Genomic DNA, 16,212 nt, shown 5'->3' with positions numbered 1-16,212 from the left:
ACAGTATAGACACAAAACGTGTGCGTTACGCGCCTTCACACAGGCGCGCGCGCATGGCCGCACACAGTATATAACAGCCCTAGATAAGTGAGATCGCTGCTTTATTTAATTCCTGTGTATTTGTCATTTTTCTTCTGAATGACGAATTTCAGCTTCTGAAGGCAGAGGTGACCATTTCTGTCTTGGTGTTGATTCCTGGAATATATGCAGAACACTTCATAAGGGGAAAATCGGCAACTATAGTATTACAACTGTAATAGTCTACCAATAATTATAAATCGCAATAGTTTGTATTTGTTCTATAATATGGGATTAAATAGTGTACTTAGGCCGTGCCTATAGTGCCGTTGACGGCGGTTGAAAGTTATATTTCGCCGGGTGGCGGTGTAGCGTAATTTCGGCAATTTGATTGTTGTCACGGGACGCGACAACCCTTGAAAAATCAAATTTTGCCGGCTACCAGTTTTCGCGACGGCGACGTCGCTTTGTTGCCGTCGCGTGCACTATAAGCGCATGCGCCGGCGGCAATGCTTTTGTTTTCGGGCGAAGTTGCCGGCACTGTAAGCACAGCCTTAGTAGTACAGTGTTTTTTAATTAAATGAAAGAATGAAGGATCGAAGCATATAACTAAAATTTTACACTATAAGCATAACAAAATAAAACGGGGGAAATTAAAAGCGCAGAAGGAGAGTTCATGGGTCAAAATCTGGGACAATGTCATATTTGCATACTGTATGTGTTTGTAAAGCAGAAAGCTGTCACTAGAAACCCAGGCATGGGCTCAGGAAATCATTAATGAGAATGTCGTGTTTCATAACTCATTCTTGTGATATATTGCCTCGCTTTTAATTACATTAAATTAATCAGGCTAACAAATAAACATAAGTATCTGATATGCTTCAATTCAGCGGGCAAATTGAAACATGTTCAATTAACACGGTATAAATTCGCAAAATTGTTACTTTAAAGGGAACATGCATCAGGTGCTAGTACGGTTTATCGCACCTGTTGCAGCCTAGGGTTGGGCGTTAACAACAAAAAACGTTTTCTTTATATTTACAACAAGGGGCCCTTCATTTAAAAACCCTTTGCATGTCTGCACTTTCACAAAGTTTTTGGTTGTGTAGAACAGGGGTACGCAAACTTCTTGAGCATCGGCCCCTTGCCGGAAGCCGCAGTGTTCACACCCCCCCCAACCCCCTCTCCCAATGGCTTGGCGTCAAATGACGTTGTGGGTTATGTGACGTCACGTGACCCCACCGCGCCATTTGACGCGCGTTGCCATGGCGACGCATGATGTCTCATGACCCTGTGGTATCATTTGACGCTGACCCAGCTGGCAGCAGGTAAGTGAGTTACAGAGGCCTCACGCCTCCCCCGGCATTTAATATTTAATTTCTGTGGGGAAGAGAGCGGGGCCTCTGTAACCGCCCGCGCTCCCCTATAAATTCTCCTGCCTCCCAGTTTGCGCACCGCTGTAGAAAATACAGTAGAAACAAAGAAGAAATATGAATGGAATAATCACTCTGAAAAGCCTTTATCGTAGAACTGTGTAATAGAGCATAGTATGTGTTCAGCATCAAATTCTATGCTCCAAGGACAACTGTTTATATTTCAGATATAAATTATCCTATCCACATAGCAGTGGTGCCAGATTCCAGTTTAATCTGACAAGGAATTTTTACAGCTGGAGCTGCTGCGGAAATTGCTCACAGAAAAGTGTACATTGTATGGATTTCTAATCTTGTTGGGCATAGGTGTTTGAGAAGCAGGAAGGAATTTGTGGCAGTTTGATTTCCAAAAGGGGTTGTCCCTTTGTCTCACAATTACTGTGGCAGCAGTTGCACACCAGAAATATTATTGTAGATAAACATGTACTTTTGCTATTAGTCATATACTTTCAGCCATACTGTAACGTTAATGTACAGTTTGTAGTTTCAGGGGCACAGAAACATGTATTTGATAGTTTGCATGGGCTCGTTTTCTTAAAAAAATTTTTTTGGGAAAAGTCCACATTTCTTATTGTAAAAGACAGCCGAATGTATGTATAAAGGCACATTTTTAAAACAAAACTGGAACATTTTTATCCTGCCCCTACTATATGTATCAAAATACTTTGCTGAAGTTTTGTCCTGTGTGCACTAGCTTGCGACTTGGGGAGAGTCAGTAGGAGGAATTGGGAAAGGCTTACATGGTGCCCGGGAAACAAAATTGCCAGGTGACCGGATACCGGACGGGTAGTTTTGGCTTACCTGCACCCAGCAGCGGCGGAAGGTGAGGAGGACCACGGCAACATCCTGGTGGTGGTGGGAGCAGCAGAAGACATCCTGGTGGCGGTGGCAGCAGATGGCATCATTCTTTAGCCGGTGGGAGCTGGAGAAGACATCCTTCACAGCCTACAGTTACTATTGGACAGCCAGGGAGGAGCTGCACCAGAAGTCAGAAGTTGCACTCCTCCCACTGCCACCAGTATGTCTTCCGCTGCTCCCACTGCCACCAGGATGTCTTCCGCTGCTCCCACTGTCACCAGGATGTCGCCGTGGCCCTCCTCACCCTCCGCCGCTGACTGCAGGTAAGTCTTCTGCTGCTCTGCTCCTGCTGTTCTCCAAAAGGAGGACCGAGCGAGCAGAGCAGAACGGAAATTACCTGGCACCGTGTTCCAATCCGCTGGTGGCGTGTCCGGGTAATTTCTGGATACCCTGTTACTCACTAGTGCACATGAAAAGCCACTAGATCTGGAAACTAGATAATTTGATTACCTTTAATGAAAACCAATTACCTAAACTGCCGATTGATCCGTTGTCTTGTGATCGATCAGTGAAATATCCTGCTCTCTGAGATCACGTAATGGCTGCCGCTGAATCAATCCTTCAGTCAGTGGAATGTCCCAAATACAGCCACAGTCTCCTGCTGGGAACACTTAACACTTTCCTGTTTGATAATTGTTTTGCCAAATATCTTGCACTACTGGGTCTGTGTGCTAAAACCTGATATAGTAACCCAAGGATGTTCAATTAAAAATGAAATTAGAAGTCGATCTAATACAACAGAAGGGATTTATTTAAGTGCGTAAGTCTACAGAAATATCCTGGACCAAATGTACTGTAAGAAAGTATTCTAGCCTACAGTAGGACACAACTGTTCTCAAATAGAGCAGTGTGCCAAAACACACTGTATCAGGTTTTGTTAATGCTACATCGTTGTACTTGTGAAATGCAGATGTAAAACTGTTTCATGTAATACTGTGCCCCATATTTACTAAGCAGGGATGGTCCCTAAGTGCATGTGTAAAGTGTCTTTCGGTGCCAGAAGGTGTCTTATGCCAGGGATGGGCAAACTTTTCAGTTTGTGCCCCCCTGTCTGTGCTCCTCCTCCTTACCTGCTCTCGGTCTCCACGCGACATATGAAATCACGACACGCATTGACATTTGACCCCGCGACGTCATTTTGATGCCGGGTTGTCATGGCGACACGTCACTAAACAGCCGGCTGAGAGCAGGTAAGGGAAGTTGCAGAGGCCTCGCGCCTCCCCCAGCATTTAATTTACATGCCTGGGGGAAGAGCGTGGGGGCTCTGCAACCACCGTGCCCCCCCCCCCCCTTAGAAAATCCCTTGCCCCCCCTGTGGGGCGCTCCCTTGTCTTATGCTAGAGTACTGCTTAGTAATTATGGGCCTGTATGTTTGTACCTACATAATATTTACCATGGTTTTTACTAAATACTTTGCTAGTTGTGTGTCTTGGTGGGTTATTCATCATGAATGAGTCACATTTTACCTACTACTATTTGTATTATTATTAAATGCATGCATCATGTAAAAGTGATTTACAATAATGCAATAATATATCACAATATAATCTATTTTTTTTGCTGCATGAGTGCTGGTATTTTTATTATAGTAATAAAATGATCAAAGACAGCAACACAAAATTCACATTTCACTTTACTATGACTCATAGCTGCAAAAGAAAAATGAGGCAAACTGGTAATTAACAAGTCTCTTACAGTACTTCTGGGATTGTATCAGTAGCTTACACTGCAAGAAGTTATTCCTGTACCTGATCTCATATTTGTTTTCATTTTCAGCTTTCAGACAAGCAAATAATGGACTACTATGAGAATTATAAACCCCGAATGAATGAGCTGAACGCATTTACCATGGTAATACCCCACAGTTATTGCACTGTTCATATCTTTATTATTGCTGGAGCTGAAGTGAACCACACACACAATGTAATGTATGCATGTTTCCTCATTGCTAACAATATCAGTACACATTTCAAATTCTTCAAAAATCAAGATACTGCAGCTCGAAGATATACTGGGGACTACATCCTGTGGTTAAACATAAACCGTATCCAGGAGACAAACTTTCAGCTACTTTGGAGAAATGTAATATCATCTTCGGATGAAGACAAAGCATTAAATAGTCCAATTTGTGTCGTAGAAAGTATATCATATGTTACATGACCCTTAACTGCAGTTAGAGGGATGCTGACAATGTGCAATGTGTATTCTGCAAAATAAAATATGAGCTTTTGATCTGCATCCCAGAATAAGGCTTAACACCGGGAACTCTTTGAACAACAAAGAATTGTATTGAACGTATTCACAAAACTAATATTAAGGAACAGTAAAGCAGCAGAAAGCATATGAAATCACAGAGAATGACAACCAAATAAGATTCTCTCTCTACTGAAAATGTAATTTAGTATCACGATAAAAAACCATTGAAAATGTGTATATGGTAGGAAAAATAGTTACTGAAAAGAAGTACAGTAAAGTATTAAGCTTTTTACAATAGATACATATTTCGTTTTTTTACCACCTCTTTGTCCTTTTCAGGCGTTTTGTAAATGTACACAGGTTGTCACTTGTGTATTTTCATGTTTTCATTCATTTCTCTGAAGCGTTGGGTTTTTTTTTTTATTGATGGTCCGTTGGGGGAACAATGGATGTTTAAGATGTTAGGAGTATAGTTATGTTAGAATTTCTCCATTGCACATTAATGCTATTTGCCTGTTTAAACATAATAATGATGCATTTTTTTTATAAGTTATTCTTTTGAATAAAGCTGTTTTTATTGATGATTCCTTTTGGGGAGCCATTGGTATTTAGTCCTGGTAATACTTGATGAAGTGCCATGGTGAGGACGAAACACACATAATTGTTTGTGATATGATGAATTAACCTTTATATATATTTTTACACATTCAGTGGCTTGATATTTCTGGGGTTTTTTCTTTCAAGAGCTGTCCATTGATTTTTTTTTTTTGCTTGACTTTTTGGGGCATATGACGATGTCAGTTTTGCTCTGTAGTGCCTGTGGCTCCGTTTTCCACTTCATGAAATATTTTGAGTACTTTTGTTCCCTTGAAAGTAAAAGTTAATAGGTTTTACTGCATGTTAAGCCACTTGTTAGGCAATAGAACCTGAGGTGTCTCTTTCATTTGGCTACCTTTCAGATCTCAGCTGCTGTATGCAATATACTAGGAACATTTTACCTTTACGAAAAGGATGATATCCCTATGAAACACCTGAAACAAAAAGCTGAGCGAACTGTTAACCTTTACAGTACCGGGGGTCCCGCAGCACCAGAGTGCCACCAGACCTCCGGCACTTCCTCATGTGACGGTTCCTGTAGTGATCACATGGCACACCTTGGGCTAGGTCCCCACAGCCTACTGCAGCGCGCTTAGGTGTGCGGTGCAGGGACAAGAACCGCCCCTCAATAGGGCTGGGGCCGCTACTTACCTTGGCCACCGCGCTGCGCGGCCAGATTTTTCTGAAGACAGGTAAACTGTCTTCAGAACTGGCGACGGAGCACTGGCCCCGCCCCCCGGCGGTTCAGCCAATGAGGGCAAACCTGTTGGGTTACATTATGGCCGCACCCCCCGCCACGCCTCTTTATGTTTCCCCCTGCAGCTCTGCAAAGACCAGGGAACAGAGCTGCACGCACCACCAGCCTTGCATGCGCACGTGTAGCGCTGACACCGAACCGTAGCCTTGGATGTTGAAGTAGAGGGGACTTAATTAATATTTGGATTGGTCTGGTTGCTCCATCGTGTTCCATAGAAATACCATGACTTGTATTTGTTATATTATTAATACAAAATTATGTTGACCATGTATCAAGACACAGTAAGATAATTTGCATTTTTGTGAAAGAAAAAAAAATATATATATATATATAAATATATATATATATATATATATATATATATATATATATGTACACATACACACACACACAGTAGCGTTAAACCTACAGTATATGTGATTAAATAAATTAGTAACATGTCATTAATATAATGAATAGAATGATAACTAATGGCGAAGAATGAAAGTGCAATAGTGCATAAAGTAACTAACAATAATATAATCACGCCATATTGTAAATAAATAAATGTCAATACATTTGTAAATACATGGAGTTAAATTGCAACGTCAATTAGTGATGAACCACATCACAAAGAAAAAACGGAAAACAACAAGAAGGCAAGCTGCATTGTGTAACTTGATAGTTAAACAGTTTAATAAAAATTAAAAAGCCTCTAAGACTTGCACTCACAATGGTTGAGCTTATAATCGCATGTTAGATATAAACAGAAGCCCAGCACGTGGGATCAATGTTAGCTGGAAGGTGTCAGCAGCGGATGACTGACCCGTTGTGAAGACCTCCAGGGAACCTCCAAGAGATGTGAGTCACTGTAAAGGGGCCGCTCACTGGATCCATAGGTACTGTAGCTTCCACCGAACGGACTTAAAGTGAAACCGACCTCTCATAAAGTTACTACTCCTGCGTCAGCTGATGTTTCATCCGTAACGTCCCTATGCGTTTCGTCATGAACATGACTTCATCAGGGGTCGCGTTCTGATGAAGTCATGTTCATGACGAAATGCGTAGGGACGTTATGGACGCCACGTCAGCTGATGCGGAAGCAGCACTTTCAGAGCACCAATTTTGCAAGAGGCCGGACTCACTTTCAGTCCGTTCGGTAACAGCTACCTGTGGATCCAATGAGCGCCCCTCTACAGGGTCTCACATCTCTTGGAGGTTCCCTGGAGGTCTTTATCTACGTATTTCACCATTAATCTAAATTGCATTAAATAAAACAAATTAAATGTATGTGTTATAATAGGTAAACAGGTTTGAATAAGTAAGCAAAATATCTTGATTAAAAAAACAGAAAAACATTCTGGAATTATACTTTAGGTAATAACCTTTCTCCAGTGTTTTTAGGTCTTATGTGCATTTTAAGGCACAATTAGTGGATTTGAACAGTTTTTGACATGGGAACTCAACAAAACTTTTATTATGTAGTAAGACACAAAACACTCATTTAACAAAGAGAAAATAATAAAGAATGTTGCTGTACAACACTTAAGTGAACAAAGATTTGGATTTCAGATTTTGCTTGCTACACACATTTTCCTTGCAATACTGTAATTATTATAACTGAGTTTCAACACAAATGTCTCACATACCTCATGGCTAAATGAGAAATCTTTATTTTATTTTTAACATTCAAAACCTGTGCGCATTAGTCATTTTATGTCATGCCCATAAAAGTCTAAAACTGTATAACTGTAACTAGTTGCATTATAAGGAGAAGTGATTGGTTTTGACATTATACAGTACATGCCCCAGAATGGAATTAGGAGACCTTGTTTCTCAAGTGTACAGTATAATTTTCTAACTGTCTAATATCAGTGAAGACATGGTTTGTATATGATGTCTTTTAAACAGCTAAGCCATATGTTATTGTATTTAGTTAATAACATTTTTGTGCAACTCTCAAAATACACACTTGTTTCCATCCAATTATTTTGTTCCTTCTCTCTAGAATTATATACATAAAGATACAGATTAAATGCTTGACATGAGTAGGGGAATATAAGTCCCACTTCTAGTTTTCCAGACAGCTGTGACTCATAGGAAATATGATTAAATCTTATTCCACTGGTCAGCTGCTGGAAATGGTTGATCCATTTCTTCAGTCTCGTCTCCACAAATGAACCAGCAAGTCTAAAATGAATCTGAACCTGAGGCCTGTGTTCTATTGGTTTTGTAAAGATAAAAATTTACGCTAAAATGTGACGATTTATACCCATATACAGTATATATATATATATAAACAAATATAAACAAATAGACGATACAGTTCTGTGGCTAATTAAATGCTTTTATTTAAAAGCATTTAGTTAGCCACAGAACATTATTGTCAATTCGTTTTTGAGTATTAAGCTCAACTAACATGGTACAGATACCTCTACATATACATGAACTGATATATTTATTTAAAAAAAAAATTTTTTTTTAAATCACGTTTTGCTGCTTTAAGTCAGGAGTGAGTGTTCTTTTCATACTGACATGAGGAAATGCTATAATCAATTGATTTGATATCTATTTTGTTATACAGCTAGATGTCCTATTATAAATACATCAGATTTTGTGAGCGATGGTGTTAAATCAGTTGTAGATTCTCCCTTCTGCATCTATGAGATCCTGAATGACTTGAACTCACACTAGGATGGATTAAACTAATATGGCACATTGTGGTTAGGTATGTAAGGAATATAGCAAGCTCCTTGATTTGGATATTTATGGAAGTAGTACAGCTGGCATGTTTTGTCTAGATAAGGACATACCCTATAGCCAAGGCTGGTCATTTTCTATCCACACTAGAAATATATACAGTATTATTCTCAATCTGAAACCGTTTCAGAGAAGTAAAACAAGCCTCATATGTACATTTATTATTTGCCTTTCAACCTCCCTAATGCTTAATCAATCTTCATTTCAGCTCAAAGTTATTCTGGCTCCTTGTATTGAGGCCTTGATTCTTCTGGACCGGCTCTGCTATCTGAAAGAACAGGTATGTTTTCTGTTTAATTTTTTGACACATAGTAAGTTCCTCCATTAGATGAGATCATTTACAAATACTGAGCAAGGAAAGTTTCATAGAGAACATGGTTCATTATATACATCATTTGAAGCAGAGAAAAGCATTTTGCCTTGAAACATATGCCCAGCACATGTTGTTCTTTTTGGTAAGTCTAATAAGTAATTTAATGTTATTTTAATTGAAGACTAATTGCAAGATGCCAGGCGTAATGTTTATAGCAACTATATGTAGATACCATGCTTAATCAAAAAAAAATTACATTTCTGGACTGATGAAGTTATCTGTTTAACTTGTCAAAGTCTGTAATATTATGCACGGTTCTTTTAATAGGTGACACCTAATGTAACGAATAGTCTTAATTTGTATTTCAAGGGAATCAGTGTGTGCCCCTGAGCTAAAAGTAGCCTATATTAGATTAGCAAGTTACGAATATATTGGCCTGTTTTGTTGAAATTTAAAAAAGTGGTTTGTGCAGCTTTTGCTTTGATCTCTGAAAAAAAATGTTTGCAATCTTTTTAAATTAAACACACTCATGTGAACAGTCCCGTTTTTCCACTATAAACATTTTAACAGTTACATTGTGTCAGATGAAATACCTTCCCTTCAAATCCCTACTTGGAATCAAAATGTTGCTATAAATGTTTGATTTTGTTCTAAATGGTATTTTTACACACAAAAAGCAATTTTGAAGTATGTAGATAATGATGTATTTTCCTGGCTCCCAGCTCAATGTAAATCAGAGATCTGTGTGATTTCCAAGAGTGGAGATCAGCCATGCTCCATGCTGCACTGATTTACTTTCACTCAACCAAATAGTTATTTGACCTAGTTTTCACATTATTACAAGCTTATTGTTGTGCTCTGAAATACAGGCTGAAAAAAAGATTTCAGGAATTATGGTTTTGTCATGCATCTATCTCAGGATGTATCCTTCAACCTTTTTACATATCAGAACTCAGGTGTTTTTTTTGTAATCAGACATTTATATCACTATCCTTCAAAGCAAATAGAAAGCAAATGAGGTATTAATAACCATTTTGTCCCATTGTTTTAGAAGTCACTTTTTTGCATTGACCAAAGCCGCAAAAGATGTCTAACAATATCTGATAAAATGAGTCAGTCCTAGAGGGGGATATCTTGAAAAAAATACCAAAGGAAATCTTCAACAATATTAAAACTTGCTATTGACTGTTCCCTCACAAGACTTATTTTCACCGCCATGATACAAATATATATATATATATATATATATATATATATATATATATACACATGAAATTCAGTCAGCACACTGTAATTGAAGATGTAGTAATAGCAGATGCTAGTCCCATAGAGAGTAAATATGATACGAACCAATCCAAAGACCAGTAAAGAGACAGCAGACCGCTCGGGGTTAATCCAAAAGTCTATATTCACAACATGAAATACACGTAAGCCAACGTTTCGGTCCCACAGAGAGACCTTCCTCAGGGCCGTGTATATATTTTTTTTTTCTTCCTATTGGCTGTTTAATGAATAAGGCCATCAGTGTCTAGATATGTTTACTAATATTTTTCATTAAACATTCATTGAATTCAATAATGGATTTACTAAGCTTCATTGTGACCAAGTAAACACATGATTTCCTCACAGTCTCCCCAGCAAGTTGGCCTGCTTTAATACAGCAACACTGGCAAAGAGTATCTCCCGCACATTTAAATTACTACCAATTGGAGGGACAGTTAGAGTACTCACCTGGGATAATACAGATGCACTGTGAGACGCTACAAAGAGGAAAATGAGGGAATGTACTTATCTGTATTTTAAATATGAAAAAAGGACTAGTTCTTATGTAACCATATTAATACTATTCCTATATACTGTAGCGCTGACAATGTACTGTAATGTGCTGTACATTGAATTTTGCACGCACAACAATTCCCTGTCGTGTATAACTAACAATCCGTTTTTTGGTGCCTAAAGCACAGAGGACTAAAAGGGATTTGGCTAAGGTCACAAGGTCAACTGACTGGGATTCCAACCAAGTTCAGCCCTTTCAGAGGCAATGTTCTTATCACTACACTACTTCTTTTTGAGCCATCGAGAGTTATACAAGCATTTGACCCTCTTCTTTTTCTCATTATGTTTAAAACCTTAACATTATTTTTCTTTAGCACTTCTACACAGAGGTAACCCAAGCCACTTACCCTTCCCACGTCTCCAATAACATTCTGCACCGCCAAGCTGTTCCATGTGCCAGCTTAAATGATGGTCGCCCTTTTAATAGTAATAGAAAAAGGGCAGACATTTTATGTTTTCCTTGCATATATTGGAACTTCAAAGTTAACATGGAAAGTTAAAAGGTCACACACTGTGTACTCATTTGCATGTCATTGCCCAGAATCCCTGGCTGCAGTAGAAACATTGTATGCTAAGAGATAATGGGGGAAGGTAGGGTTGCATACCTGTCAGAGACGTGAATGTGCTCACAACTAGTATTTCTATTTGCTGTACAAAGTTAACAATTAGATTCAATTGTTACATGCTTTTCTATTTGACCATTTTTTTATTCTGAAATTACTTTGTAGGTTCAAAGTGTCATTATTACGATCGCTTTCATTGGCTTCCTAAGGTTCAAAACTGTTGTTTTTATATAAACACCTATATGCTAAATTTTTACCACAGATTTTTAGATTCTGCATGGTCTGAGATCTGTGTATTTAAAGCTTCACTCCCATTTACATTATAAGTGGAGAAAAACTATTTTCATGTCAATTGTCTTATCATTTTCATTTTTCATACAAATAATATGTTTTAGTTTAAGTTCCCTGGTTTTCTGTTTTGATTCAAAAACATTTTTGTGGGGACCCTTAAAATACTGGCCCTTTGATTTCCCTGAAGATTTTCTGAAAACTGCTTTGTATATTTAAAGCAGTTATCAGTGTGCTAGTATCAGTGTACCGTGTGCTAGTTTGTCTTATTGTGATACCTCTTAACTAATCATACATATCTTTTTTTCTAGGACACCATAGCATGGTCTGGACTGGTGAAGTTGTTTGATCCAGTGAAATCCCCACGCTGTTATGCAGTGGTTTCAATGAAAAAACCCTAATTGTTTTATGTGCCAAATGAATGATTTTGTAATGTTTCCTGGAAGCTCTTAGAGCACCTCTTGAATAATTACTACATCAGAGCTGCATACTGCTTTTGTTACACATTTAATGATGGTTCCATCATGGCTTTAACATAAATTCAATTATTTATAAGTAAATATTTGCAAATGACTGCTTTACGTGTATTTAATCCCCTTGCTCTTTTCGTTGTGCCATATACAGATGTAGCAGCCATTATTGTCCCCGACAATACGTTTTGGCGGGAAATCCATAACACAATACAGTATATCTGAACATCTCCATAACGGCTTCTACATCTGTATATGTATATTCTCCTGTGTGCAGACATATAAAGAATGTACCCAACAGATCACATAACAAAAAAACTGTTACCTATTGAAACAATGATATTTCTGTAATAAGACATTTGATTTTATGTAATGCTTGTGAAAATAGATGCAGCAATGCTACCTAACACATTCCCCAATAGACAGACATTCACCAATGTAGAGATTTACTATTTAAGTACGATGCTGGAAGAAACATAGATTCCAGAGATATTGGATTGTTTTTTTTATGTTGACTGATTTTCCAACTTGGATGTCCTCTCATAACTTCTTGTCCAGTGAGCCAAAAATGTATTAAGAATTAATCATTATTGATTAGTTGCAGGAACAAGACAGCGGCACTCTTCATAGATGGTGTGGGCTTCTTAATAACTAGTTGGATTTAGAGAGGTGTATGGTTCTATTCAGCATTATGTGACACTCTAATATTCTAATTTAATTTGCATTATATTATGTTATTTTGTTTGAAAAGTGAACTCAGATTGGTAATGACTTTTATTGAGCAGTGTCATACTGTATATAACACTTGTAACAGAGCAGAACTGTTTGTGTATAAATTCCCACTATGTGAAGTGTTCTACTATAGATATTAACTGTGAGTTTGGTTAGCTTTTTGGCTTTAAAGCAATCCTCTCCAAGAAGCCTATTTGAGTTTAACTCGTATAATGTTAGTATCTTGCCCCCCTGAACATGTCCTGCTCTTACTTAAAAAAAAATATATTTTTTTCAGTGTTACAGAACATGATTTTCTTACTCTATAGCATCTGAGGTTAATGCTTTAGACTGCAATAGGCTCTGGGAGGAACTTCATTTTAGTCTCCCGGGCACTTAATATTTCAAAAGTCTGAACGAAGCATCATATTTAAAAATAAAACCAGCTTCGTAAAGGGCATGGACAGATCTATTAAAGTAAGTAATCAGTGCAGACTACTGCGTTAAGAGGTCTGTATCAAAGCAAAAATGGTGCCATTAAGAGGTAATAAAACTGTGCTAAAGGTTCCAAGTAAAGAAGATCCAACACATAATAGGTTATACATTTCTTATAGAGACTGTATCATATTGTATGTGTTCTGTATACATATATTTTGTGGCTGTTTTCCCTGCATTTGTTTTATCAGTGGTATTTTCTCGTGACGGGTTGTGCTTCTACACATAAGTGCAGATAAACCCCCATCCTGCTGCTCGCTGTTTTATATTGTTATAAACTCATGTAGTTATTTAGGAATGTATATATTTTTACACATATCATTACTTTTTATTTCCCAAGACTAATGATGAATCAAGATAGGAGGAATGCCTAGAGTTTGTTAGTACTTCCCGTAGCCCGTCAAAGTGAAATACAAGAAACCAATAGAAAATCGTAAAAACTTCAAGGAAATGGCACTCACTGTTTGAAAGATTGACACATGTGCAATACATTTATTTTTAAATTGTCAGCCGAGGCATATTTGTCTTTATTAAAAATCTTCTACCTCTGTAGCAGATATGTTTTTTGAACTCATACGTGTCCCATATCATTTGGTAATTCTTAACAAAATTCCTCTGCATTTCCAAATCTTTATCATACTTTATCAAGCTTTATAATAGGTCCTCCCTCCTGCAACACTGGAATGTTATAAGATGCATCTAATTGTTGCCCTGTTATTTAATCTGACTTTATATACATTTTTAATAGTCTGGCATAAACTTTCCCATAGTCTAACTGAAATATGCAGTGTACGATATAGATTGTTGTTGCCTTGGTAATGGTGTGAACTATTTAAATTCAAAATATACCTCGCATTTTCCCTGCTTTAGTATGTACGGAGGGAAACGTTGGCACTTTTCCATAAGCCTAAAGTGTGACATGTCCTACATATTTTCTGTGTTAAATAAAACTGCAACATTCATTTATACAGGTGCAAATGTCCAGTTATGAGTTTGTGCCCCACTTACATTTCTCATTAAATGACAAATCATATCACAAACTGATGTATTCCACATGATATCATATTACCTCAAATGCGTGTGAGTAATGTGTGGAGCCATTGATGTGCTCCATCGAGGGACTCCAAGCAATTGTGTTCAGGGAACTTTCCGGTTCTCCTTAAAAATATATCAAATCTTTTGCACTCTGCTTGGTTGCACTTTGTTAAACAAACTTTTCTCCTGTATTTATTTATGATATTGGTCAGTCTATTAAGGCAATATTGCCTTTGTACAAAATCAAGTAAGCAAGACAGAAACAAGCAGCGTTTCCACATTAGATTTGGTGTAGAATATCGGAAGATCTGCTGTGGGGGACAGGATGTAGAGGTGCACTGCCTGAGAGGAAAAATGAGGAAATATATTTCTTTGGCTGTCAGCAACATTTAAAATAGAGATGCAGGGACCTCTAACGCGATTTGCGCACTTGTGTGCTTTATCAAAGAGTGTTTGGTGTTTGTTGTGATAACCTATTAATGGACCAATATTAGAGTTCTTTATAGACAAAATTATAGTGTACAGTACATAGCTTTTGAACCCTCATATGTCTCTTTGGCAGCACAGTTGGAAGGAGTCATATAGATGTATCAAACATTATTGCACCCTGTGATTGAAATCGCTGATATTTACCACATTGTTTCAAGCGTTAATGGTGGTACAGTAATAACACATGCAACATCTGTGGCCACCAGTATTAGAACTCTTGCCTGGGTAAAAACGAAGGCATCTCACTGTAAATACAGAAATAAACTGTGCGCTACTATCTATCTCCTTATAATTGAATACAGTGCAGTGACTAAACCATATATAAATAAAGTAAACCACAATACCACAGTGAATAAGTGATTAAATAATTAAATTACAACATAACCGTGTGGTTGATAAGGGCGTCTGCTGCTATAAACATTAGGGGTGGCTCAGCACCCCACACACTATAAGAAATGGAAACAAAAAGAAAACAGCGCACAACGCCAAATAGTGAAGTAAGTAATAGAATGTATTACAATGTTAAAGGGGTAATAAATCTGCGTACATCAGATAGAAATAACATGTGCATTTAGTGCATAACACACTGGTTACCACTCTGTAGCTGTAAAACAGGACGGTCTGGCACTCAGCTGTCTCTGCAGGAGCCTCTATGATGGTTCTGGGGCATGGGATCCTTCATGCACTCCTCACACAGCAGGACGCTGTTGGAATTGTTTGACCAATGAGACATCTCTGAGAGGTATTTAAGACCTCTGGGTAATGGCCAAATTATTCCCTGAAGAAGTAGTTAGATCTACGAAACTTGTTGGATGTATTAATGCCATAATTTTGCCTATATTCATCCTTTGGATTTGTATCACTATCAGCTTATATTGGCTGCCACCGTGCTAACTGAGCGATTTCTGCGCCGGTAAGAGACTGTAAGGGACTCTCCTTCTTCCTCCCTATTGATTCCTCCATTGCCACGAGAACTGTGACGTCACTCCGCTACACCACGTGACGGAGCGGCATCGTGGCACGCTGTGTAAGCCCCTGCAGCTGCGGAAGTGTTTGCAGAGCAATTCCAACAGCTCTGGACTGCCCTAAGATCATAGCAGCTGGGAAAAGCAGCAAATCTACACAGGAGAGACGGGGGACTGTAGGGGAATTCCCCTGGAGGCAGTATATCGCCGGTTGAGGAGCGGTCCCACTAAGTGTCTGAATCTGCAGTATTACCAGGCTGCTTGAAAGGAATCCCCTTGTGAGCAGAGTCCTGCTGTGTGAGGAGTGCATGAAGGATCCCATGCCCCAGAACCATCATAGAGGCTCCTGCAGAGACAGCTGAGTGCCAGACCGTCCTGTTTTACAGCTACAGAGTGGTAACCAGTGTGTTATGCACTAAATGCACATGTTATTTCTATCTGATGTACGC

General features: G+C 38.4%; 1 protein-coding gene and 1 long non-coding RNA gene across 2 annotated transcripts in view; one reads left to right on the top strand and one right to left on the bottom strand.

Annotated features, from left to right (window-relative positions):
- METTL25 (methyltransferase like 25) overlaps nucleotides 1–14,421 on the top strand; it is a 249,606-nt gene extending 235,185 nt beyond the window's left edge. Inside the window, exons 11-13 of the mRNA XM_075600496.1 lie at nucleotides 4,086–4,160; nucleotides 8,807–8,878; nucleotides 11,910–14,421. Of these exons, the coding sequence (XP_075456611.1) occupies nucleotides 4,086–4,160; nucleotides 8,807–8,878; nucleotides 11,910–11,999 (237 nt within the window). The 3' untranslated portion in view covers nucleotides 12,000–14,421. The remainder of the gene's footprint in view (nucleotides 1–4,085; nucleotides 4,161–8,806; nucleotides 8,879–11,909) is intronic.
- On the bottom strand, nucleotides 8,361–14,497 carry LOC142495267 (uncharacterized). The gene is made up of 3 exons (XR_012801706.1): nucleotides 14,344–14,497; nucleotides 11,095–11,164; nucleotides 8,361–8,866 (listed from the first exon to the last, which is right to left on the bottom strand). It is a non-coding gene; the product is annotated as an uncharacterized LOC142495267 (long non-coding RNA).
- Nucleotides 14,498–16,212: the final 1,715 nt, after the last annotated feature.

This window comes from Ascaphus truei, chromosome 5 (assembly GCF_040206685.1).
Source record: "Ascaphus truei isolate aAscTru1 chromosome 5, aAscTru1.hap1, whole genome shotgun sequence".
NCBI classification, from domain to species: Eukaryota; Metazoa; Chordata; class Amphibia; order Anura; family Ascaphidae; genus Ascaphus; species Ascaphus truei.
Note: the sequence above shows the minus strand (reverse complement) of the source record. Positions and strands in the feature narration are given on the sequence as shown.